General features: G+C 44.0%; 1 protein-coding gene across 6 annotated transcripts in view; it reads left to right on the forward strand.

The window, feature by feature from the left end:
* col12a1a (collagen, type XII, alpha 1a) overlaps positions 1-18,288 on the forward strand; it is a 47,383-nt gene extending 29,095 nt beyond the window's left edge. For 5 of the 6 annotated variants that reach the window (XM_019349007.2, XM_019349008.2, XM_019349012.2 and 2 more), the window contains 31 exons: positions 610-739; positions 853-995; positions 1,084-1,213; positions 1,791-1,910; positions 2,037-2,183; positions 2,264-2,380; positions 2,463-2,615; positions 2,722-2,796; positions 2,876-3,015; positions 3,127-3,250; positions 3,349-3,492; positions 3,715-3,879; positions 4,113-4,151; positions 4,270-4,408; positions 5,028-5,170; positions 5,545-5,654; positions 9,559-9,717; positions 9,953-10,030; positions 10,736-10,822; positions 11,271-11,324; positions 11,607-11,702; positions 12,054-12,107; positions 13,011-13,064; positions 13,426-13,479; positions 14,042-14,113; positions 14,211-14,246; positions 14,324-14,390; positions 14,482-14,664; positions 14,835-14,912; positions 16,023-16,193; positions 17,482-18,288. In XM_019349007.2, coding sequence (XP_019204552.1) covers positions 610-739; positions 853-995; positions 1,084-1,213; positions 1,791-1,910; positions 2,037-2,183; positions 2,264-2,380; positions 2,463-2,615; positions 2,722-2,796; positions 2,876-3,015; positions 3,127-3,250; positions 3,349-3,492; positions 3,715-3,879; positions 4,113-4,151; positions 4,270-4,408; positions 5,028-5,170; positions 5,545-5,654; positions 9,559-9,717; positions 9,953-10,030; positions 10,736-10,822; positions 11,271-11,324; positions 11,607-11,702; positions 12,054-12,107; positions 13,011-13,064; positions 13,426-13,479; positions 14,042-14,113; positions 14,211-14,246; positions 14,324-14,390; positions 14,482-14,664; positions 14,835-14,912; positions 16,023-16,193; positions 17,482-17,609 — 3,390 coding nt within the window. In that variant the 3' untranslated portion in view covers positions 17,610-18,288. Of the gene's footprint in view, positions 1-609; positions 740-852; positions 996-1,083; positions 1,214-1,790; positions 1,911-2,036; positions 2,184-2,263; positions 2,381-2,462; positions 2,616-2,721; positions 2,797-2,875; positions 3,016-3,126; positions 3,251-3,348; positions 3,493-3,714; positions 3,880-4,112; positions 4,152-4,269; positions 4,409-5,027; positions 5,171-5,544; positions 5,655-9,558; positions 9,718-9,952; positions 10,031-10,735; positions 10,823-11,270; positions 11,325-11,606; positions 11,703-12,053; positions 12,108-13,010; positions 13,065-13,425; positions 13,480-14,041; positions 14,114-14,210; positions 14,247-14,323; positions 14,391-14,481; positions 14,665-14,834; positions 14,913-16,022; positions 16,194-16,605 lie in introns of all 6 variants that reach the window. The other variant, XM_019349010.2, reaches the window with a different exon arrangement.
* Positions 18,289-23,599: the final 5,311 nt, after the last annotated feature.

The following is a 23,599-nucleotide window of genomic DNA, read 5'->3' on the forward strand; positions in this document are numbered from 1 at the left end:
TGGTCAGCACGTTTAGGACAGGCTCGTGCCCTTTGCATGGCCAGAGCTAATTATGTGTGTCAGTGGCAATGTGGCCTGTTTCAGCCAGCACCACCAAATCCAACACCAGCTGGAGATTTGCAGCATAGCTTATTAGCTTCATCATCATTGGCTGATGAGTCCTAAGCCTAAGTTTGACCAGGAAACACTGTGGCGTGACTCAGACACCCACAAACATGTTTGAACCTCCACCAGGCCAGAGCCCTCATGGAGCGCTGACCTTAGCCTGTCCAGATAACCCCTCTGAGGCTAAGGACACACGATCAGCTGTCACGTCCATCAGTGCTGGCTGTCACCCACCCACCAAACCCCCTTTTCTGTCCTCTTTTTAAACCACTATCACACCTGTGAACATCAAATGACTGTTTGGCTCTTCCTTTCACTGCTGCTGACAACAAGGAGCCATTCAGTAAAAGGCAGGTGTAGAAAACAAGCAGCTGCCAGACGAGAGGGGAAGAGTCTGTGGCTGCATGAATGTTGGATTTGGCCCACTGGTGCATGTCCGCACAGTCACTGCATTAAATCTCTCCTAAAATTATAAACGCCCACTTATTTTGTGTCTCTGCACAGATTCTGGTACCAGGGACAACCACCACGGCCCTGTTGCAGCAGCTGCTTCCAAACACTGATTACAATGTGGGAGTTGTTGCTCTGTACAGCGATGGCGAAGGACCTGCTATCAGTGATGCAGGAAAGACATGTAAGAACCCGGGCTGGTGTGTTTTGATGTTTTATTGCACAGCAGCTCTGAGACGCGTAGATGTTTTCAACAAAAATGCAAAAACACTTTCTTCTTCCGGTTTCTGCGCTCAGTGCCCCGAAGTGCCCCGAGGAACTTGCGCGTATACGACCCCACCACCACTACCCTCTCTGTCAGCTGGGACCATGCAGATGGTCCTGTCATGCAGTACCGCATCACCTACGCCCAGATTACAGGAGACCCGATTGAGGAATATGTGAGCATAATTCTACAGCGATAATAATGTTTTTGTGGCCATAAATAACAAAGGCACTTGTTTATGCATCCAATTCTTCTGCTTGTAGACTACAGTGCCAGGAAACAGAAACAACGTGATCCTGCAGAACCTGGACCCGGACACGCCGTACAACATCAAAGTGACCGCCGTCTATGCTGATGGACCAGGAGGAGAGGTGGATGGTGACGGACGCACAGGTACAAGCTGTTCCATCCGTGCGACCTCGTGAGTCTTTATTCACGTCTGTTTAAGCGAGCGTTATTGACCAGCGTCAGCAGCGAGCAGAAAATCCGAACGGACTAATTCACTAATGAGGTTCCTGAGGAACTGAACATTATACCAAACGTGGAATAAGTGATATTGTTGACTTTTAAAGAATGCCAAAAGCACAAAATGCCTTTGGCAGAAAATCCTGAGCTGCCTGCACTGCAGTGAAGGAGATCTTATCCTCGTAGTGCTGGCCAGAGTCTTGCCTAACTTTGCTTCTCAAACAAAAGAAACACTATTGCGTATCGTAATGCTGCTCCGCTCCTTCAGGAAGATTATTATTGTTATTATGATTTTTTTTACTTTCTTTCATGTGCTGGAATTTAGCATCCCGCTAATCACACATTGGCATATTTCACTCATTTTTCTAATGTTATTATGAGCAGTGAACTCAGATGCAGAAATTACCCAGCTGCTGATGGATCACCGAAACTCAGATCCTGAGCATCCCATTACAGTGAACCTTATCCTGTGTTGACTGCGCCGCTCTGTCTTTGCTTCCTGCAGTGGGAATGCTCGGCCCCAGGAATCTCCGTGTTTCTGATGAGTGGTACACCCGCTTCAGGGTGTCCTGGGACCCCGCCCCCTCCAGGGTTAATGGATACAAGATTATCTACCAACCTGAGGGTACAGACATGCTTTAGCATGGATCAAAAACTATATCTCGTTGTAGTTTTTTTCCACTTGTATGAGATATTACTAGACAAAAAGCTACATTGCTCACATGTAAGTAATATAAATGTTGCTTTTCAGGCTCGGATCAGTCCATGGAGGTGTCTGTTGGAGACGTAACCTCCCACCAGCTCCATAACCTGAAACCTGGAACCACCTACGACCTGAAGGTGTTGGCACAGTACAACACGGGTGACAGTGCACCTTTGGTCGGTCAAGGCACCACCTGTAAGTTGAATAAGTTGTTACCTGATGGTCGATGTTTGGATCGGATGGATTTATAATGAGCTGTGTTTGCTTGTCTTTAGTGTATCTGAATGTGACGGACTTGAACACCTACAACGTTGGCTACGACTCCTTCTGCCTCCGATGGGCCCCTCACAGAGCAGCCACCTCCTACAGACTCAAAGTCAATCCTTTTGATAGTAAGTTCAGTTACCCAGTTACACGTCACAGTAACGTTTTAGAACCAGTTGCTGAGTCGCTCTCATCTTTCCTTTCCTTTAGCCTCCAGGAGCGGGGCTCAGGAGATCACCGTCAGAGGCTCAGAGAACAGTTACTGCTTTGACGGCTTAACCCCGGACACTCTTTACAACGCCACCGTGTACACGCAAACGCCCAACCTCGAGGGACCTGGAGTCAGTGTCAAAGAGAGGACGTGTAAGGAAAAGGCTGCTGCTGGAACTTCCTGTTTCTTTGATGTTACAAAGATGTCATTTCACCAGCTGTGATGAATTCATACATGCGATTCTTTTTTGCGTTGCAGTGGTTAAACCCACCCCAGTGCCAACAGAGGCTCCCACTCCTCCTCCTCCAGCAACAGTCCCACCTGCGTTAGATGGTGAGGATAGCTTTAATCAATGTGTTTATTCATTGTCCAGGCGCGATCAGCCTCTAACGTTGCTTTACCTGCATCGCAGTGTGCAAAGGTGCCAAGGCCGACCTGGTCTTCCTGATCGATGGTTCCTGGAGTATTGGAGACGACAGCTTCAATAAAGTCCTCCAGTTTGTTACCAGCATGACTGCAGCCTTCGATGTCATCAGCCCTAAAGGCATGCAGGTCAGCAGATATTTCGGTGGCTTCTTAAAAAAAAAATAAATCATGCATATATTTCCTAATATCTGTGTTCACCGTCGTCACCATCCTCTTATTTTTGTTCTCGGTGGACAGGTTTCATTTGTGCAGTACAGCGATGACGCCAAGACCGAGTTCAAACTGAACACCTACCACGACAAAGGCATCGTGATCTCAGCTCTGCAGGGCGTCCGCTACAGAGGAGGCAACACCAAGACAGGTGAAGCTCTGGAAAAAAAAGCTGCAAACTTAAAGTTCTGACTGTAGTGAACTTTTGAGGTTCGATGTTCTTCTTCACCCGCTTTCTTCTTCATCCAGGCATTGCTTTGAAGCACGTCTATGAGAAGGTGTTCATCTCAGACAGCGGCATGAGGAGGAACGTCCCGAAGGTGCTGGTGGTCGTCACAGACGGACGCTCCCAGGATGAGGTCAAGAAGAGTGCAGAGAAGCTGCAGCATTCTGGTATGTGTGGAAATATGAATCACTGGCTTGTGTGTTCGGGTTTGTACTATAGAAGCAGTAAAACAGGGGAAGCATTTGCTCCTGAATGTCGATTTAGTTCATCTGAACCAGACTTTCTGGCCTGTTTAATAAACTCTTGTATTAATCTCCACAGCGGGTTTTTGTTGGAGACTTAACAATGGTCTTTGTTTATTTTTGTGTGTTTGTGTTTTGCACCGACAGGCTACAGCGTGTTTGTGGTCGGAGTGGCCGACGTGGATATGACCGAGCTGAGAAACATCGGCAGCAAGCCCAGCGAGAGACACGTGTTTGTGGTAGACGACTACGACGCTTTTGCCAAAATCCAGGACAACCTGATCACCTTCATTTGTGAAACAGCCACTTCCAGTAAGATTAATGTATCAAAAAACAGCAACTAAAGTTTAGTTTCACTCGCAGGCTCAGACAAAAACTTTATTAGACGGGTTGATTGGTGAACGGCAGAGTTAAGGGGAAGCTCTCCCATTGTCGTGCGCTCCTACTGATCCATTGCCAGGGGAAATATATAAAGGGATATAAATCACATTCTTTCTGCTGTAATCTGTTTTTCCAACTCCTTGTAACTTTTTGTTGTGTCTCAGCTTGCCCTCTGATCTACATCAATGGATTCACCACGCCTGGTAAGCACACAACATCACCATGCACTGTACACAGCAGATAATCCCTGCAGAGTTTGTTGACATTGCTAAATGCTGTTATGTGGTACACTACAAGGTTTCTCTCGTTCTTCCCCTCCAGGCTTCAGGATGCTCGAGGCCTTCAATATCACAGACAGGACATTCGCTGCCATGAACGGTGTGTCCATGGAGCCGGGCTCCTTTAACAGCTACATCGCCTACAGGCTGCACAAAGATTCCTTCCTGAACCAGCCCACCAAGTAAGAGCTGAGGTTTCACTGTATTTATGTGAAATGTGAGTGTGCATAATCCCAGGTTACTGGCCTTATCGCCTGCATGCTTCATTATTCCTAATAAAGTTCAACAGCCTCTGTAGTCACAGAGCTCTCCCTGATGCTCAGGCCTGTTTATTGTTGCAGCTTGCAGAATATGAGGTGTTAGCAGGAACAAGATATTTTGGGTGTAGGATTAAAAAGCCCCAGGACCCCCACCCTCCCACCTTTTCCTTACAAGGAGAAAACAAATCACCGCTGAGTCAAGTGCTTTGTCTCTTTATTGGGCACCATTTAGGCGGTGTTAAACACTTGCACAACAGCTGTAGTGTCCAAAAGTCTTCTTAATATGTTTATAATGATGCGAATTTAGTGTGCGTGAGTGCAGCATTTGTCTTAATGCACACAAGTGGAAACACTTTCAACCTGAAAGAAGACAGAAAATACTTTCAATATGTGCACAATTTAATCAAGGCCATGGGAAAAAACATGTGCCGCCTGTGTCACACACTAGACGCTGTATTAATGCACATCATTATTATTCTGCTGCTGTAACGAGGGCACAGGCTCGCATCTGATCACAGGGTGTGGTTTTTCACATTTACAGGGAGATCCATCCGGATGGTCTTCCCCCTTCTTACACCATCATCCTGCTCTTCCGCCTCTTGCCCGACACACCCTCTGAACCTTTTGATATCTGGCAGATTGCCGACAAAAACAACAACCCTGAAGTCGGGGTCACCGTCAACCGTAAGTCTCCCCTGGTCACTATTCTTACCCTGAGCTGTACACTTTTTAAAATCTTCCTTTGTTCTTTTTTGTATAAATCGCTAAAGGTGCTAGATATAGTGGCAATAGTTGGAAAGCTTCAGGACATACTGCCTGACATACAACTGGACGTTTTTGTTGTTTCACCGGGAGCTTTAACTCTTAAAACAGCATCTTTTTCAAACCGTGTGCATGCACATAATCACAGGAATTGTCCTAATCCCTCCGAGCCTTCCCTTTATCCTCCCATTTATCCTGCTCGCTCTGCGAGCATGTGTTCTCTATAGTCTGTGCTTTGCGTGCCACTGCGTTGTAACACACTGTCAGGGATTCATCAAAGGCTCTTCTCTTTTCAGCTTCCAGCAAAACAGTCACGTTCTACAACAAGGACACCCGAGGAGAGATCCAGAGAGCCACGTTTAACGAGCAGCAAGTGAGGCAGGTTTTCCACGGCAGCTTCCACAAGGTAAACATCGGGTGTGATTTTTAAAGAGAGGAGCAAAGTGACATTTTGGCTTTACTGTGAAAGACAGAGTCTTTTGTTTGTCAGTTGAGTGCTGCGTCTCCTTTCTGAAGGCTATTGTGTTTTCAGTCTTTTCACTCTTTTCACGTCTGTTTTTACATCCTTTCACAAGGTCCTCTGTGACTTCTATGCCTCTTTTCTTTTGCCTGAATTACCTTTTAATGTGATGATGTGACAAAACATTCAGGGTCATGTAGCCGTATCGGGTTACCCGTCAAAAGGTTCCTGCTATCAATCTCAAAGTGTCAACCTGCTGTCAAAGTGGCCCCTTTCTACATACATATATATATTTCTTTAATTTAAGCCACGGCCAGATAATATGACAAATGGGCTGTGGAGGCTATAAATAAGTTTTAAAAACTTTGGCTGGAGGGAAATTCTGCTGCAGGCTGTTAGAGTGAATCATGGCGGTCTGACCACATCAAGACTCTAAGCTTTCCTGGTAGTTGTTAGATGAATTCCAAACCAATCTGCTCCTTGCTGTATCAATTTTTATGTGGGTTCAGTTGACTAGTCTGCATTTTTTCCACAAACAACACAAAACATCTTCATTTAATTCGGCATGTACTTACAAACGACATTCCTGCAGGTGCATGAAAACGCATCTTTCACCCGACCTCCCCGTCTGCTAAATGTTCTCTGTTTTCAAACTAAAAGCTGAAATTTCAGGCCGAGTTTAAGTTAACGCTGAAGATATAAAAATCAGTAGCCACCGTGATGAATCGGCTGAAATTTGTTTGTACGATCGGTGGAGATTTGGACTGGAACGTGTACTTTTCTTATTGTGAAAGCAAGGAAACACATTATTGGCTGAACGCTGCAAGGACAGTGAGCGGTGGATTTAAGGCTTCAGGATCCAGATGTTTGCAGCTGTCTTGATGAAACATTTTCTTTATTTTGAAACCGATCCGCGCCATCATCTGCTCCGGATTTCAAGATTCGTGAACATCAACTGCTCTTCAAACAATTGGCCAAAACCTCTCATCTTACACAGAATATCAACAACAGCGGCGATATTGTTTTGCAGACTGTTTCTTTCCCTTCGTCGCTTTAGCCGCTATATTAGGAACACATGCCGGGCTTACTACTGTGATAAACACCATTTGTATGGTAGGCTTTTTCTCGGGGCTACAGCAAGAGGTAAATAGAGACATGAACTGTCTTTGTGGCCAGTGCAAAGCTTCAGTGACTTCAAAACATCCCCTGTTATGTTTCAGCACAGTAAGCACAGTAAGACGGTATATTTTACAAACCTGGAAAGTTTTACGATGCTAAATTGATCACTGGGGGAAAGTGGCTGGTTTCGGTGTTCTCCAAGTCACAACCAATTGCATTTGCTATTTCTAGACAGCGTCCTCCGTATTTAGTACACTTGTCCCTTTATTCTAAGGTCATCGAAGTAAACGACCCTTTTCAATGTACAGACATCTTATCTGACATCAAAGTTTGCCACCCCACTTCCTGACATGAAAGAGCTCAGCGTGATGGCCCAGAGATCAGAGCCTGCAGTAAATGACTTTTTAGTTTGAGCGTTTAGCATCTACACAGCTAATTGCAGGGTGACTTCATGAATAAATGCGACCCTGGAAAATGTTGGGTCAGGATTGGATTTTAATTGCATCACTGTCGGTCGAGTCTTCGGTGCTCGTGATTGCGCGCGCATGTCCATTCTCTCGGACTGAGTGAGCACTGGGTAGTCTGGTTTGTGGTGCAATAGTTGCTGTTGCATGAGCTGGCGAGTCTGCAGCGGTCTACCTAGCTGCTTATTTGCTGGTCTGCTGAGTAAATGCCGCTGCTGACTGCTGCGGTGGAGTGTGTTTACATGTTGTCAGTGGTTTTCAAACACTTTGTGGCTATTACAGACTGACCTCAGCATGTGTGTGTGCGCAGGCTAAGCCAGAGTGACCACTGATGACACTGTCACAAATGCTAGTTGGGGTGTTTTTTTGTGTGTGGGCAGAAAAGCGAAACGCAGTGAGATCTGAAATTTGGAGTGAGCCGAATACAGATTTAGTCAAGACTTACTTTCTAAGCTTACGCCTCAGCTTTCATTGGGATGGCTGTGGATCAGCAGGTAGAGGATATCATCTGCTAACTGGAACTGGATCAATCTCTGTCTGCATGCCAGTCCCAATGCTTTCAACGGAGTCTGGATGTGTGCATGAATGTTAGGTAGAAACCACTTTGTGTCTTATAATCAGGTTTTTGACTCGCTTCTAGAGTATTTTCTGTGTCCTTCAGGCTAGTTAATAAAGAGTAACCCAAGCCGGGGAGGTCGTGGTCAACTGCTACTTAAACATGTGGGATCACTCTCTGAGATGACTTTAGCAGATGCTAACCACTCACTAGCCCCACTGGGGAATCCCCGCCCCCCACCACATTTGAATGATGGGAACCTTGCTGGTAACCAAAGATATTTTCCATATGTCATGATGACCAATCGCGTGTTCAGCGGTTCACTGGTTAAAGTTTGATCATGTAAGTTGTTGTAATACTGAAAAGTACATTTTAGTTTGCTTTCCCAGTCTTTCAAACTCTTCTTTCATGAAGGCGGTGCCAGTATATGCATACACTGATAAAGCTCCATGATTCTGGCTCTTAGCTCTTTGTTAGCCCAGTGCCAAATTGTTTATAATCTTCATTTCTGACAAAAAATTCAGCAAAGTTAAAGATAATTCAAGCTTTGTTGAGTTTTTTTTCATAGAGAAGACTTACACCTGCTTATTAACAGGGCTATGAGTCTTTTGAGGTTCAGGATTGGAAAAAAATGGAGGAAGACTGAGGACGGAGCCAAGAGCAACAAAATGTGATGTGATATAAATCTTGGATGTCGTGTGCATTGGAGCAGCGACGGTGTCAGCTTGAAATCTCACCATATGTGCTGTGATTGTGGAGTGTTGACACAGCAGAGCACAGTGAAACCCTCTGTGTTAACAATTGATGAATGAAAGTTGTTCGTCTGTCAACACTTTGCTGCATTTGGACAAGATCATTTAACAGCAACCATCAGCTGAGGGAGCAGTGGTCATTATTTTTCCTGAAGCCACAATTTCCAGTGACACTGGGTTTTTTTTTTTTTTTACTGTTTACTTATTGGTCAGTGAGGTAATGTGTACAGTATACCATCCAACCATGTTTTGGTAAGCCCTCAGGAGCATCGTGTGGCGTATTATATCCACGCCAGGACCTGGAGATAAACGGCACCCCTCTCTCTTTGTGGTCTCACCAGATAGTTTGTTCTGTTTCCAAGGAAGTAAACTATAATTTTAAGATTGATTGCCAAGAACTATGGCCTAGTCTGTGGTTGGTATAGCTTTGTAGAAAGAATTGGTAGCTCGCTTTTCCTGACATAAAGAAAGCTTGTCTGACTGTTAGGCAGAGGAAAATTTGCAACTGTGAAGGGAAACTATGGAAAGTGTAGGACTTTTGATGGCACACCGCAAAAGATATTATTTCAAGATGTGGAGCCGGGTCCTCTGAAAAGGAAACTTCAGAAACTGGCACTTTGTCACTCTGTGCTGTTATACAATCACTGACTAGCACTTTAATACCGCACAGAAATGCCAGTGTTGTATGTTCCCTCTTTACGGTCCATTCATCTGTGGAGGCATCAAACAGCAGCTCAAAGACTAAACATTTCTAGTCTTATGGTTTCACTTTCTTAAAAAGAAAAGATTCATATTTAAAGGGCAGCCATGTTCATCCAAACAGATTTAAATGCCAAACCAGCTTTTCAGACGCGCCGATGTTCTTAGAAATATTTGCCAAATAATGGTTGCAACCAATTTGGCAGCTGAGGAGACAAAGATGTTAATGGTGCCCTCTCTTCATCCTTTCCCTCCTGCAGCTCCACATCACCGTCTCTCCAGAGAAAGTCAAGCTCAACATTGACTGCCAAGAGGTGGCAGAGAAGCCCATCAAAGAGGCCAACAACATCACACTGGATGGCTATGAAGTGCTTGGCAAGATGGTCAAGTCTGGAGGTGGAAGGAGGCAGTCTGCTACAGTAAGTCAAAAAAACGAGCTGGGACTCATTAAAACTGCAAAGGCTTGGAAAACACTTTTGGAAGATCATCTCTTAACTTTCCAAAGAAAGAACATCCAAAACTTCTTGTCCATAGATGCACAATTCACTTTAACGGCTCCCACTGAAGGCGTCTATCTTTTCTTTATCTCAGAGGATCAAATTTTTAACAGCGTGGGAGCCATTTGTTAACAGCCTCTCTTCTTCTGTTGTGTAGTTCCAGCTCCAGATGTTCGATATCGTCTGCAGTTTGAGCTGGATCAGCCGAGACAGATGCTGCGACCTGCCCGCAACAGTAAGAACAAGTGTCATTTAGAATAATGTCATAAACAAGCCAGAAGACCGCTGACATACATGCGCGCTGCTCGGATATTCTGCCACATTTGCTTCCCGTGTTCTCGCTGAAGCCTTTAATCTTTGCTGTTAGCTGTTTGTAATAAATTTTCAGAGGTCCACTGTGACTGTATACACTATCCTGGGTTTACAGCCCAAAGTATACGTTTGCTGGTATGTGGTCATTAAGCAAAACGCTATAGTGCTGTTTGAAAAGAAAGCGCCTCAGCTGGCCTGAATGGAACCTTGTTTCCTGTGTAATTGAGCTAATCGCACTATTGCCATCATGACCTCCCGATTACATGAAAACAAACGCTCCTTTAGATCACCAAGCACTCACTAAATCACATTTACTTTGATACAGTATAGTAAATACCGGATGCATGCACATTTAGGCAATTACAAGTAATTCTTGTATAATTTGCATCAGATATTAATCCATCATGTCAATGATTCAGTCTTATATAACACATCACATCAACCAGTCATTTCCAAATATGGGACAGCGTTTGGTCTTGAAGCTTCATGATGACCAGAGTTTGTGGGGATACTGTTGTATAATTGTGTAATTGTATTCTGCAGATTTCAAAGACAAGCCTTCAAGTGTCAGTTGGTGTTAAATTTCCAATAATAATGTGTGTTTCTGCTCAACTTTGGTCCTTTTCAGAGAGATGAGGCCAAGTGTCCATCCCTTCCTCACTCGTGCACGTGCACGCAGGACAGCATCGGCCCCCAGGGACCTCCTGGACCTTCGGTACAGAAACTCCCTCCATCATCCCTTAATCTGTCTTCACTTCCTCTTCCTCTGCGTGTCTTCACCTGATAAAGCAGTTTTCTCAGAAGACAGATATTTCAGAGATGATGATGATAAAGCCAGACCGTCCTCTGTTACAGTGACCATACAGCTTCACATTTGCACTCAAACACACTGAGGATGGTTTTTTTAATCTCTGGAAAGAGCATTTGAGGATGAGACCAGTGGCACATGTGAAAAAAAAAGTGGGCTTGGGGAGAAGTGTCAAAAGATAAATGCCTGTTGGAAAAACGGCAGTGCAGAAGTCTTGAGGAGAGGTCTGGAATATGTGGGCTTGGTAACCTCACTAAGCCCATGCAAGGATTTCGCTGGCTTTGGGGCTTTAGGGGTTTTGGAACTTGCTCCTGTTGTTACACTCACTCGGATTTCTGGCTCCTCACTTTTCCAGGGAAGCCCGGGCACCAAAGGACCTCGAGGAGACAGAGGAGATCCTGGCAAGCCTGTAAGTTAAACTTGACATCACTGTAAGCTATAAACTAAATCGTACTTTTCAGCTTTGATTTTACGAGTCTCCTAAAGTAAAGTTAGATATGTGATAAATATGCTGTGCGATGCCATGGTATTTCAAATTGCACACATCTGAAGTCAGTTATTTGACTGTATGTTTTTCCACAGCTACGGTTAGAGGGGCCTATGTTAGGTAACCTAAAGGCTCGTTTCCCGAGGCTGTTAGTGATCATTGTCTGTGTAACATTTCGTGTGTATGTTTCGGTTAATGCTTTAGGGTTCGATGGGTCCACGTGGTGAGCAAGGACTTCCAGGTCCGATGGGACCACCAGGTCCACAAGGCCCTAACGGACTCTCTCTGCCCGGAGAACCTGTAAGTTCATCCTCACTCCAAAGAAATCCTCTGAGTAGATGTATGTTTCCACACTATCACTGTTTTTTCTTTAAATTACCGTTCACATGTGCTGATAAGTGAAGTTTGTGTGAAAGTTGATGAATAGCTGGTGTAGTTTCCATTTTGCCAGTGAGTTGGATTTATAACTAATGTCAAAACACATTACACTCCCCTCGACGTGAAGAAAGCTAACCAGAGGGCTCGCTTATGATTTTTTTACCTGCAGATGTTCTTGTGAAAACACAAAATCAATCACAATCACAGGTTCACAGAAAGAAAACAACCCCAAAGACTAAAGCAAGCTTGTCTTTTCTCCTCCTCCATCTTCAGGGTCGCCCAGGACCGAAGGGAGATCCCGGGGACCCAGGCCTGCCCGGTCTGCAAGTACGTACTTCTCTTTATTTTGTGGTTTGTGAGCAGGAAACTGGAGACTATCCACAGAGAGCGGTGTTGCTACTGGAGCCTGGATTTAGTCCATATGGCTGGATTAAAACCACACTCGGAGTGGGAGGTTTACCGTGCCATCCCCAGGGAGTCCCACACTCTCAGATCAGCCCACTGATTGACAAACGGTAGAAGGCCGCTGATGCAGTTAAATTATTATGAAGTGCAGACTCATGTTACCAAAGGGGAAATGGGGAATGGAACATGTTCTTCTCCAGCCTTGTAACTGAAGATGATTGGGACGTGGTAGAGACTTACAGTCTGTCTGAAGTTTAAGCATCTTTGACTCATGGCAGAAGACATCCTGCTGAGCTTGTGGATGAAAATGGAGGTCAAATAAAAGCAGAATCTTGGCAGTTCTTTGAGGTTGCACAGATTGTTTGACTGTCAGAAGCAGATCTGAAGTTAGGCTAAATCCATTTTATATAATAGTTGGGAATTTTCTGGATTTGAGTGGCTTGGTATTGCGTAGCCATCATCGCTTCACTCGTCCAGCCAACTCCCACTGTTCAGTTGGAGAGAACCTCACTATTGGCCATTCTGCTCCTTGAATAAGCAAATTCAGACATGAGAGAAAGTCCCAGAGCTTGTTGGCAGCATTGTGGCCGTTGCTTACATAATACAGCTTATTATAACAGCTTATGTACATTTCTACAAGACGTCGTACGTCAAGAGACAAGAGAGAGGTTTTCCTACCAAAATGATATATTGTTTTTGGCTCGACACTGAGGAAAATGCAGGATTTTTCTGTTAATTCTAGGTCAGCGGGGCCACTGGGGAGCTCTATAAACGTCCTGTTCTTGATCATTCACATTTGATGAAGTGTGTCTGCCTCTTTCCCAGGGTCCTCCTGGACAGCGCGGTCCTCTGGGCCCTGTTGGACCGAGCGGAGCGCGGGTAAGATCGATCTTCGGGCATGCGTTGTATTCACACTGTGTTCAAAGCCTAGAAATACTTAAGCACATGTTTTACATGCGATCAGCCACTTTTACTACGGCCTCATGTTTGATGTTGCCTACATGTTCTCACTTGCGTCAGCCAGAACCATTGAGCCACTGCCTATAAGCCTAATGTAAAAAGACACACACACACACACACACACACACACACACACACACACACACACACACACACACACACACACACACACACACACACACACACACACACACACACACACACACAGGCTGATGCATTGCAGGGATGGGGTCTCCAGTGTGTTGTTACCCATGTGTGATTGTATGTTGTTTCTACTTAGGGGCCACCAGGAAAGGAGGGACCATCTGGACCCAGAGGCCCATCAGGACCCATGGTGAGTGTGGAATTGTTTGTGTTGAAAGGAGCCAAATAAATATTCAGGAGTGTGCTTTATTTCCTGATATATCTGCAACAATTACTCCTCTGGCTCCACGGCATGAAAAGCAGGCTGCAGTCTGTAGCTTCCTCCACTGTTACCAGGCTCGTGCGTGCATCTCATTTCCTTTTTCTGTGGTTTAAGAAGGTCTGAATCCACTTAATCCAGCCGCCATGCCAGCCAGTATAGGACGCACACTTACTATACCATCCTGAGTGCTCCGAGAGCCATTAGCAGCGGCTGGCAAGCGTGTTTGTGTACATGTGTGCATACATGCTGCTGTGCATGTGTGTGTTTTCATCTGTTCTTGGCAGCTTGTGCCATATGCCCATACACCCCCCCCCCCCCCCCCCCCCCCCCCCCCCCCCCACACCCGCTGCAGATGTTAAAGTATAGCTCCCTACCTAAAGCTTGTTATGCAACTATTAACAGGGAGCAGAAGTTAAACGTTACAATTACATTTACTGTGCAGTCATTTAAAATAAACCCCGCTTTTCTCTGAAAATTCTCCTTTTATCAGGGAAATCCTGGAAATCCGGGTGTTCCAGGAATAACAGGAAAACCAGGAAAACCAGGAGATCCAGGAAGTCCAGTACGTACTGAATAACGTGGCACAAATATAGGACATTGGGAAGGATGGGGTCGAGGACGTGGTACGCTTGTTCTCATGTTGTTCCTCTCATTAACAGGGACCTGTTGGCCTTAAAGGAGAGAAAGGAGAGAGGGTGCGTATCATCTTCTCATCACTTTTTTGTAACGCTTTAGGAAACAATCGCTTCATGACAGCGTCTTTGTTTTTCAGGGAGATTTTGCATCCCAGAACATGATGCGCTCCATTGCCCGACAAGTTTGTGAACAGCTTGTGAACAGTGAGTCAAATATTTCATGTAACTCTCTGGGAATTTATCTTAAATGATATTTCTGTCCTAAATCTCTTTGATGCGTCCTCTTTGTTTGAAGGTCAGATGAGCAGAGTCGACATGCTGCTGAACCAGATTCCTTCCGGATATCGTAGCAACACTCCTGGACCACCCGGTCCTCCAGGCCCTCCTGGCAACACGGGATCCCGCGGAGAGCCCGGACAGCCTGGCCGAACTGGTTTCCCTGGAAACCCTGGTTTACCTGGAAATCAAGGAGAAAGAGGTGCGATACCAACTCTGTGTGGTTTATCCACGATTCCAGACAAACACTTTAATCAAGAGTCACCTCAGTTGTGTTTCATAGAGACCATTGAACATTTCTCCTTTTTGCCAGACATGAGAACTTTTCTTAATTTGTTTGAAAGTGAGTTCTCCTCTTTAATGTTTCTGTAGGTTTGCCAGGAGAGAAAGGAGAGCGAGGGTCTCCAGGAACCGGTATCAGAGGACAAAGAGGCCCAAGTGGACCACCAGGTAACACAATTCATCTTTTTGAAGTGAAGTAGGCCATAGCGAGAAGAAAACGAGCTGCTTTAAGCGTGTTTTCTGTTGAACATTGTTCTCCAGCAGCTGCAGACAGTCTGCTGCTCTCCCACTGTTCAAATTTACAACTCGATCCTGACTCTAACACAGTTTCGCCGTGACAGCCTTTTCCAACCTTTTCCAACCTTCTTAGTGGACCTTTCTAGGACAGAGTACTCCCACTGGCCCCATTAAAATGACACATTTCAGCAAGAGGCTGAAATTTACCTACAGTATATGTGGCTCAGGATCTTTGGTTTGGGCAGCTGCGCTACATAAATTTTTTGGAGAGACCCCAAACATTTTCCCAATTCTTTCCTTTCTTAAAGATTTATGTGATGTGTGCATATTAGACATCGACAAAGACATCTACGGTAAATGGAAAAAGAATTTCCATATGTGATGTTCAGACAGCACCCAGGACGTCTTTAGACCGTGTTGCAGTTCAAGAAGAAGAGAAAATGCTGAAAATGTCATTAGTTTGAACTTGTAGTTTTCCTTAGGTGAAAATGATATCTGGTGTGCGGCCTATAAAAGTGCTCGAGAAAGTTTCCGTTCCCTTAGGAAGTGATTCCTAAACAACAGGAACCTCCTATTGATGTCTACCCCACACCAAACACTGACATGTCTGTTTCTGTGAATGAAGTGAGAAACAACTACGGACCAATGGGAGGAAGTCCACGCTGATGACTCACACACACTGTGTATGTGTGTGTGTGTGGGTGTGAGTGGGGGGGTCAGATTGTTGTACAATGAGCTTTCTTTAGTGGCTTCATTGACAACACATGGGCTCACTTAAAGGAGAGAAAAAACAGGGGGGAAAATTCCATCGTGAGTTTTTGCTGTCTAGACAGATGGGGCCGGGGTGATTCCAAACAGCCCCAGACTGCATCCCTCTCTTTAATTGAGCCACTGAAACGTTGAAATTATAGTCCTGCTGCCCTGTGGTACCCCCACCGTTTCCACAGACGGGTTGCGGATGATGTCAGTGGGGTTTTGTGCTTAGCTGAAGAGACTCCCTACTCAGGCTGGCTTCACTCACCTTCTCGCTCCCATTTGCAGGGCCACCCGGAGAGTCACGAACCGGACCCCCGGGGCCTTCTGGCTCCGCTGGGCCTCGTGGCCCTCCAGGTCGTCAGGGCACTCCAGGAGTGAGGGGACCACCGGGACCACCCGGGTACTGCGACTCCTCTCAGTGCGTTGGCATTCCTTACAACGGACAAGGTTACACAGGTACGCTTAATGCGCTCTAGGTCCTGCATGGTGCTACATCAGAGGAAACTCCAAGTGTATGCACGCTTATTACATTGGCAGCTCATTGGACAAATTCAATGGATGGAGGTATGAATGCAGGTGTTTGATAGTGCTGATATTGGAATAAAATTATTAGTTTTGTTCCCTGGGATTCATTTTCAGTTACTCGTGCTGCTCTGTTGAGCTTTGTGGATTTGCATGTGACAAATTTTCAAAAATAGCAACTTTTGAAGAAGCAGTCAAATAATTTTGAACTTGTACATTTAAATACCTCCATACATTTAATGTCCACTTTTGAAACTGGCATGTAAAGCATTCTAGCTGTTGGTCAAATGAGATGCTTTTTACTTTGTTCCACAGTAAACTCACACCTTGTTTGAACTATTTTCAGGTTTTGCATAGTAAACGTTCTGTCAACTGTGCTGCTTACACTTTGAAGTCCCGTTTCTGAGATGTTTGGCCGTTTGCTATGGGGCATGTAAGGATAAATCGCCACGGACATGATTATTGAACATTTAAAAAGAAAAAAAAACATTACAAAAACCCAAAAAAACCGAACGGAGCGGACTAACATCATCTCACAGCTACAAGCTACGGTGATGGCAACCTGCTGGTCTGTTTGCATCTTGAACCACAAACCGTTGGGAGATAGAAAGCAGAGACTGAGCACTTCTACAGAGGAAGGAGCATGTACAAATACCACCCAAAACAAGTACTAACATAGAGGAGTTCATAACTGAGAGCAGCGTTAATGTAGAGGTGACACGTGTAAATAAAACTAATGTTTTGCCTTGTAAATGATTGTATGAAACAAGACATTTCACTAAAAATCAAGTTAACATCTGTATTGAGCTCGTGCCTCATAACCCTCTGCTTACTTACCATCAGCATAACCCCTGTTTATGACGCCTGAGTGCCCTAAACAGCTCTGGTCCAGACTGAAGCATGTTTCATTTGTACTTTTTAATCATCGTGCTCTTTGTGTACATTGGTGAAAATGGTGCTAAATGTTGCTTTCCTGCCATTTCCATTTGTCTTTTATAGTATCAGCTGGTTATGTTACTATGTCTTTTTATTCAATATCTTGTTGGGTTTTATTGTAAATGTCATCACAGCTTTTAAAACTTCCTTTTTTGTTACTTTAGAGAGAAGCAGTTTGACACAGGGCATTTTTAAAGTCCACAGTGCAATATAATTTAAAATTGTGCATGTGAAAAGTTGCAGAAGCAGCCTGTTTTTTGATTGGCCATCCTCAATATGTTTCTAGCCAACCGGTATCCACCTGAACCCGAAGTAGTGAATATACCTGTGGAGCCAGCTGGAGAGTTTGAGACACGAAACCCCAGAGGAAAGCGATCGCTACCACAGGACAATACAGACACACTAGCATCATAGCTACGTTAAGGAGCGGTCAGAAAGTCTACTAATGAATAACTTACAGGAACACTTAGGTGAGGATGAAGCGATATCCAGAGCAAAACTAGTACTTATATGGGTTTGATACCCCTGGCTATAATGAACATATATATTTTTTTGACATGACAAACTTTAGGAAGAGGAGTACAAACGTACATGTTACAAACCTGTGTGCTTGCCAAGTGTCTGCTTGTAATATAACCGCAAGTGTTAATCGGGCTTCAGTGCACTACTCGTGTAAAATCCTGTCCAGAGACGTACATCGTGTATGTTTTTGAACACTTTCCAACTACCCATGTCGTTTTCAGTAAGTACAGCCGTTTCAGTTAAAAAACATCGCCCCTGTGACATTGTGACGATTTTGTAAACCCGATGATATTCTGACTCTTTGTAACAAGCAGCATTTCTTTTTAAATATTTTGTTTTCTTACCAAAGGTGGAATTGCATAATTGTGCTGTATATTTACTGAGGATTTCTAAGTCAGAATATAGTTGTCATTTCCTATCGATGCAGTTTCGATTTGGTTGCAAGACTATGGACATAGGATTGCTATTTTCATGTTTTAACTGCACATTTTGTGAATTCCACACAGCCTTATTTTCTTATTTATTTCTGAAACGAAAGAGGCATTTTTCAATAAAACTACTGAAAATGTAACAGTTGTTTGAGCTTTCTTATCGTTTTTCTATTAACTGAACTTTGAGTCAGAAACGTCAGAGCTCTGATCCGCAGCTGCCGTCTGTTCGAAATTCCTCTAGATGTTTATTTGAGCGCCATGAACCTGCTTTTCCTCAACATGAGACCTTCAGGAAAAGACTTTGAAGTGGAAACCTTTATTTATTTTGACAGCTAAAGATATTTTGAGCCTGTCTGTGCCAAGACAACAAGAAGAGAAAGAGAAAGAAAGAAAGAGCTTTCCCAACGTCTGAGCTACTTCACAGTCTTTGACATGCAACCGCTCGGCCTTTATCCTATCAGACTGGAACAATTAAGCTTAGAGATCCATAAGGAAACAATGTAGTCGTAACTGGGCCAATACCAGCACTGGAAAAACCCAAAGATTTACGCCTTTCAAGCATGTCTAATGGTGAAATAAGAGACGTATGAGGTAAGCAACAACTGACAAGTTTCTGTTTGTTGTGATTAAGTGAAAGCATGTCTGAAGAGGGGTTCTGCACAAATGGCACAGATAAGAGCTACGAGTAATGTACTGAGGTCAAGCTCAGCAACACAAACGTGGAAACATTCCTCTCTGGACATGTATTACCTTTATTTCCTGATGATAAGTACATGAGGGTGTAAAACAGCTGCTACATGTTACACAAAGGCTTCACCGGCTGATAAGTGAAAGGACCCACAGCTAATGGTTTCTCATTTAAGCCCCTCCCTTTTTTCTTCTACAGTACTTACAGACACTTTTACTGCGACATATGGAAATGTATCCACACCTGTTTTTACGCGATACAAAGTTCACACTGCGTCTCAACATACAGCAAACAGATTATCATCTCAACATCATTCGGCGATGCCGTCCAAGGCAGCTCTGAGGCTCCTACATTTGCCCCCATTTTTCCACCACATCCAAACGATACCGCGTTTCCCTCCGAACTTACTGATGCCTCACTGTAACCCTGTCTGGTCTGGTTGAGTTTGATTGCAATCCAGCGTCCATCTGTGTTCACTTTGTGGCCAGAGTTTCAAGTGGGCTGCTCTAGACTCTGCGGTTGTTACACACTTCTGTTTTATCTCTGGATGTCCTCTCGAAAAACAGCAAACAAAGCACTTTTTCAGCAACAGTGGGAAGAAATATTTGTAATCTTATGTAGCATTTTATGACTTCAGGGAAAAGGTTTTGGAAAATGCAACATATTTGCTGACAGGATGAACAGCAAAGCTGAGACTTCTCATACGCTCTCCAAGCTCTTTAAAACCCGTAGGTTGTATCGTATTTGTTCATCTGAACACTTTACTAGCTGGGCCCACGTCCTCAGCTCAGGTTTGACAGCGTTTTAGTAGGTAAGGTGAATGCTTGGATGTGAACTGAGCTGCGGTTTGGGGAAGGCCTCGAAGGGGACTGGGGACGGCTCCCGGGCCTGGCAGATCCCTGTGTACTAAATAGAAGTGAAGAAGTTAAAGAATTAAAAAGGGCAGGGAGGGTGGGGCACGTGAATGAGGACGAACAGCTTGTAGAACTGGGGAACATATAGATGAGAACTGGAAGGAGCGTGTTTGGAGGCGTGGTCCTGCTCCTGAAATTCTGATACTTTATCTCCATAACAAGTTTTACCAGTGAAGGTGGGGCCTAATGTGGGTGCTTACAATTTAATTCATGGCCATGTTTTATGGCTTCATGATTATTCTTAATTGGTCAGGTTCTGATTAGATTGTATCTGAATTTTAGTTTGTTTGTTTTTTAGCAAAGTTACAATGTTCTATTCCCAGTAACAGTCCCCCCTCCCTCCAAATGTTCCCGTCAGTGTGACGCTAAGTCAATAAGAGAAAGAATTAGCCTTAAAAGTTAAGTGCAGACAATCAAAACAAGAGTCTAAACTATAAACTGCATAAAAGGCCAACAGTCTGCAGTCAGTGCCTGCATTTTCAAAATGATTTATTCTCAGACTCAAAGCCAGGCTGCTACATTTTAGCCATAAGACCAGCGAGCTGAACTGGTGCTCTAACCTGCATTTTTAATGGGTAGTCGAGGGCGACTCATCTGGTCGTAAAAAGACTTCCATTTGTATGGAAGTCTACGGAAAAACAGCCCTCGGCTTCCGATCTTCTCTGATGACTTTTTGAGCTCAGCCGATAGTTTCAAGTCAATGTGAATAAAATGGGAAGTTAATTTGTAAAGTATGGTCATTATTAGAGTCACAAAGGAGGATTATCCAATCCAAATGTGTCAATCACAAGTAAAAGCTAGAAAATGACATCAAAAGGTGCCTGAGTCACTCATTTTCTCTCATTTCCTGTCTGTTCCGACATGACAGTGATACCAACCTAACTCTCAGCAAGAAGAGAAGAAGCCAAACTCTCACCATATGCTCAATAAATGTAATAAATGTTGGGTGGCACGAGGAGACATTGATGTTACATAAAGACATGTTTTGCTTATTTTAAAAAAATGCTTTGATGTTCTTCTCACAATGGTCCAATATGGCAGCATCACATTCCTATGAGCTGTGTTCCATCAGCACTGCCACACTAAAATACAGACTGGGTTCAAAGAAAGAAAAACCCACCAAAGCAATTCAACCATGTTGATTTATAACAGAGCTGTGGGAGTAAAACGTTACAGAGACATTCGTCCACTTCTTCTTATTTTATGTCATGGCGTTAATCACAGCATTTTATGAGCATTTTACACCATCACAAATAAAACCAGGCACAGAGGAGTGAATAAGAAAGGAATCTCTTATCGAAAAGTCGTCATCAGTGACTGAAAAGTAGCATTTTATGATGACTTTTAGGGTCGCTATGATAGCATGAGAGATTCTGGGTTGACAGCTAAATAATGGAGATCACATGCAGTGGAAGGTGGAAACATGTGGGCCATTTGAATTTTTTATTAAAATCAGGCTTTAAGCATTGATCTGTTCATAGTGTAGCATGCCGTGCGATGGTATTAATCATTGTGATTGGCAGATAAGTTGAGATCAATGCTAGCTCACATACCTGGCTAGTTTTGCTGCATGCTCCATGCATGCACATGAAAGGATGGGGCAATCCTGGAACGGAGATATTCTGCCAAATTTCAATTACTGCCGTTTTGACTGAACTGGGAAATGGTAACAACAACCACCCTTGATTCGGAAGACTGTTATCAACCAACACCAAAGTCAGTGCACAGAGAGCAAATGCTGAGCGCCATTAAGAGCTATTTCTCTTCAACTGTACTGAGCTGCATTGTTCTGTTCCACTACATTTTAGTGCTCTTCACTCCACGCTCCATAACATGTCTACAACTAATACTTGTGCATATGTACTGTGTACCACTATGTATTAAAACAGACACTACTAAACATTAAAATGAGGTTTCCTAACCTTTGCAGTCTCAACAATCATCAGTTGTGGTGCCTTTCGTGTGTCAGATGTCAGTGAGGTGTATATAAAGCCCTGCCTTGCTCTTGGACACTTCAGCAGGGTGGTAACTTTGTCTCCTTTATCCTGTAATGAAAACGCTTCTACCCTTTTGAGAGCTGTATTTGCTAGGATGCCAATCCTTCCATCAGTGGGACATGAGGGGTTACTGGTTTCATGAATAATGCTGTGAAACCTTTTTTGGACTCCAGACATTGAGAATCCACAGAAGCTGCTCTGTGGCATCCATGTATTACAGAAATAGTGAGGTTTGCAAACCTCACTATTTCTGGGAGGGACTGACTAGTATTGATGCTTGAAGACCAATAATAAAGCTTTTCATTCAATGCTGTATTACTAAAAAGGTTTTCTTTATTTTTTGTATTTTTTTAACCTTCCCACTAAATTATAAGGTATTATTAGCTTTGTGAACATGAACCAGCATTCAGACTGCGTGGCAGTCCAACCTTCCAAGAAAATGCAACAGAATAATTTATTATTATGGATATATATGGATTTATAAACATCCTTTCAAAGCTCTCTAGAATACAAGCAAAGCTATTTACTCATGGCCTTACTGTAAACTGTATCATCCCATCACAGACTTTCTAAGCCCAGAACGTTAGCTTGGCTTTAATGTGGTTTCAAAGGGAAATCACACAAATGTATAGGAATTGCTTCACCCTTGAGCAGCCACCCATTATAACGGACGGCCCTTGATTCGCGGTTTTCCAACCAAAACCTGAGGGAGGAACGGAGTACTCCTTTTGAACTTGAAGGGGATGGGGGGGATGTTGACTCCTGAAAGAGCAAATATTCAGAGAACACACAGACAGAAGGTTTTGACTGACTGAGATGCCAAAAGCAACAGTGGAGCACTGCTCCTCTTTGAATATGGGAAGGGAAAGGGAGCGCCGGCAGTTCTCCTGCTGACCTTGTTTAAGAAAAAAAAGTCTTTGTTTGTGAATTACTTCTTTCCCACAGACAAGAACCAAAGAACTACAACTTATAGAGAAAATACTCCCAGTTAATCACTTAAATCCTGATGACAAACACTGCTTTCTCTAACACTTGTTATATAACCTGGCTCAGCATCAACACTCAGTGACTGTTCTGCTCTGCTCAGTGTTTTTAGTGTTTTAGTCCCTGCTGGTCCCAACAGAGGGTCAGTTCACCGCTCTGCACACGGCCAAAAACATCTGTACTCCTGAAAGGATTTCAGGTAAAGCTACTGTAATTAGTCTTGGAGTATCCATCAGGTGATACCCTGACTTTTGTTTCACCTCCAGCCTGATCATGAATGTCTTTTTCTGTCAAATATATGTCACTTCCAAAGCAATACAAGGTCCAAATTTTCCCATGCTGGGCAACTTGTCTGTTTTGCAAGGAAGGCGATTCAGCAGACGTCCCCCACCCGGGTCACTGCTCTACGTTGTGTTGCAGGAAGCAGCACATGCAGAGCACAGCTGTGGAGATCACGGGTCGGGAGCCAACAAGTGTTTTGATTCCTCTGCCGATCCCAGAAAAGGATGTGCAAGAAGTCTGACCTTTAAGCAGAGTGAGACATGATGGTATATTTATGAAGACATGAGGGTGGTCTTAGACACTTTGGGGTTGTGACTGAGGCCTTAATGATCATCAAAGAAATCTTTGCGAAGGTTATCCAGTTGTTGAGTGCTATGGGCATACAGCTGAAGACAGAAATCCACATCCTGCTATATCTTTGGATCATCCAAGTGCATAGGTTTGCACGAAACCATTTATAACCCGATTAACTCAACTAACATCAATACCCGACATGTTTCTTCCCGTCTTTGAAGAGCGGTTTAAATGCTCCTGGGTAGCTATGAGTAATGACTTTGGAAAGAGTACCTTATCCTGTGACATGATT

The sequence above is a fragment of the Oreochromis niloticus genome, linkage group LG19, assembly GCF_001858045.2.
Source record: "Oreochromis niloticus isolate F11D_XX linkage group LG19, O_niloticus_UMD_NMBU, whole genome shotgun sequence".
NCBI classification, from domain to species: Eukaryota; Metazoa; Chordata; class Actinopteri; order Cichliformes; family Cichlidae; genus Oreochromis; species Oreochromis niloticus.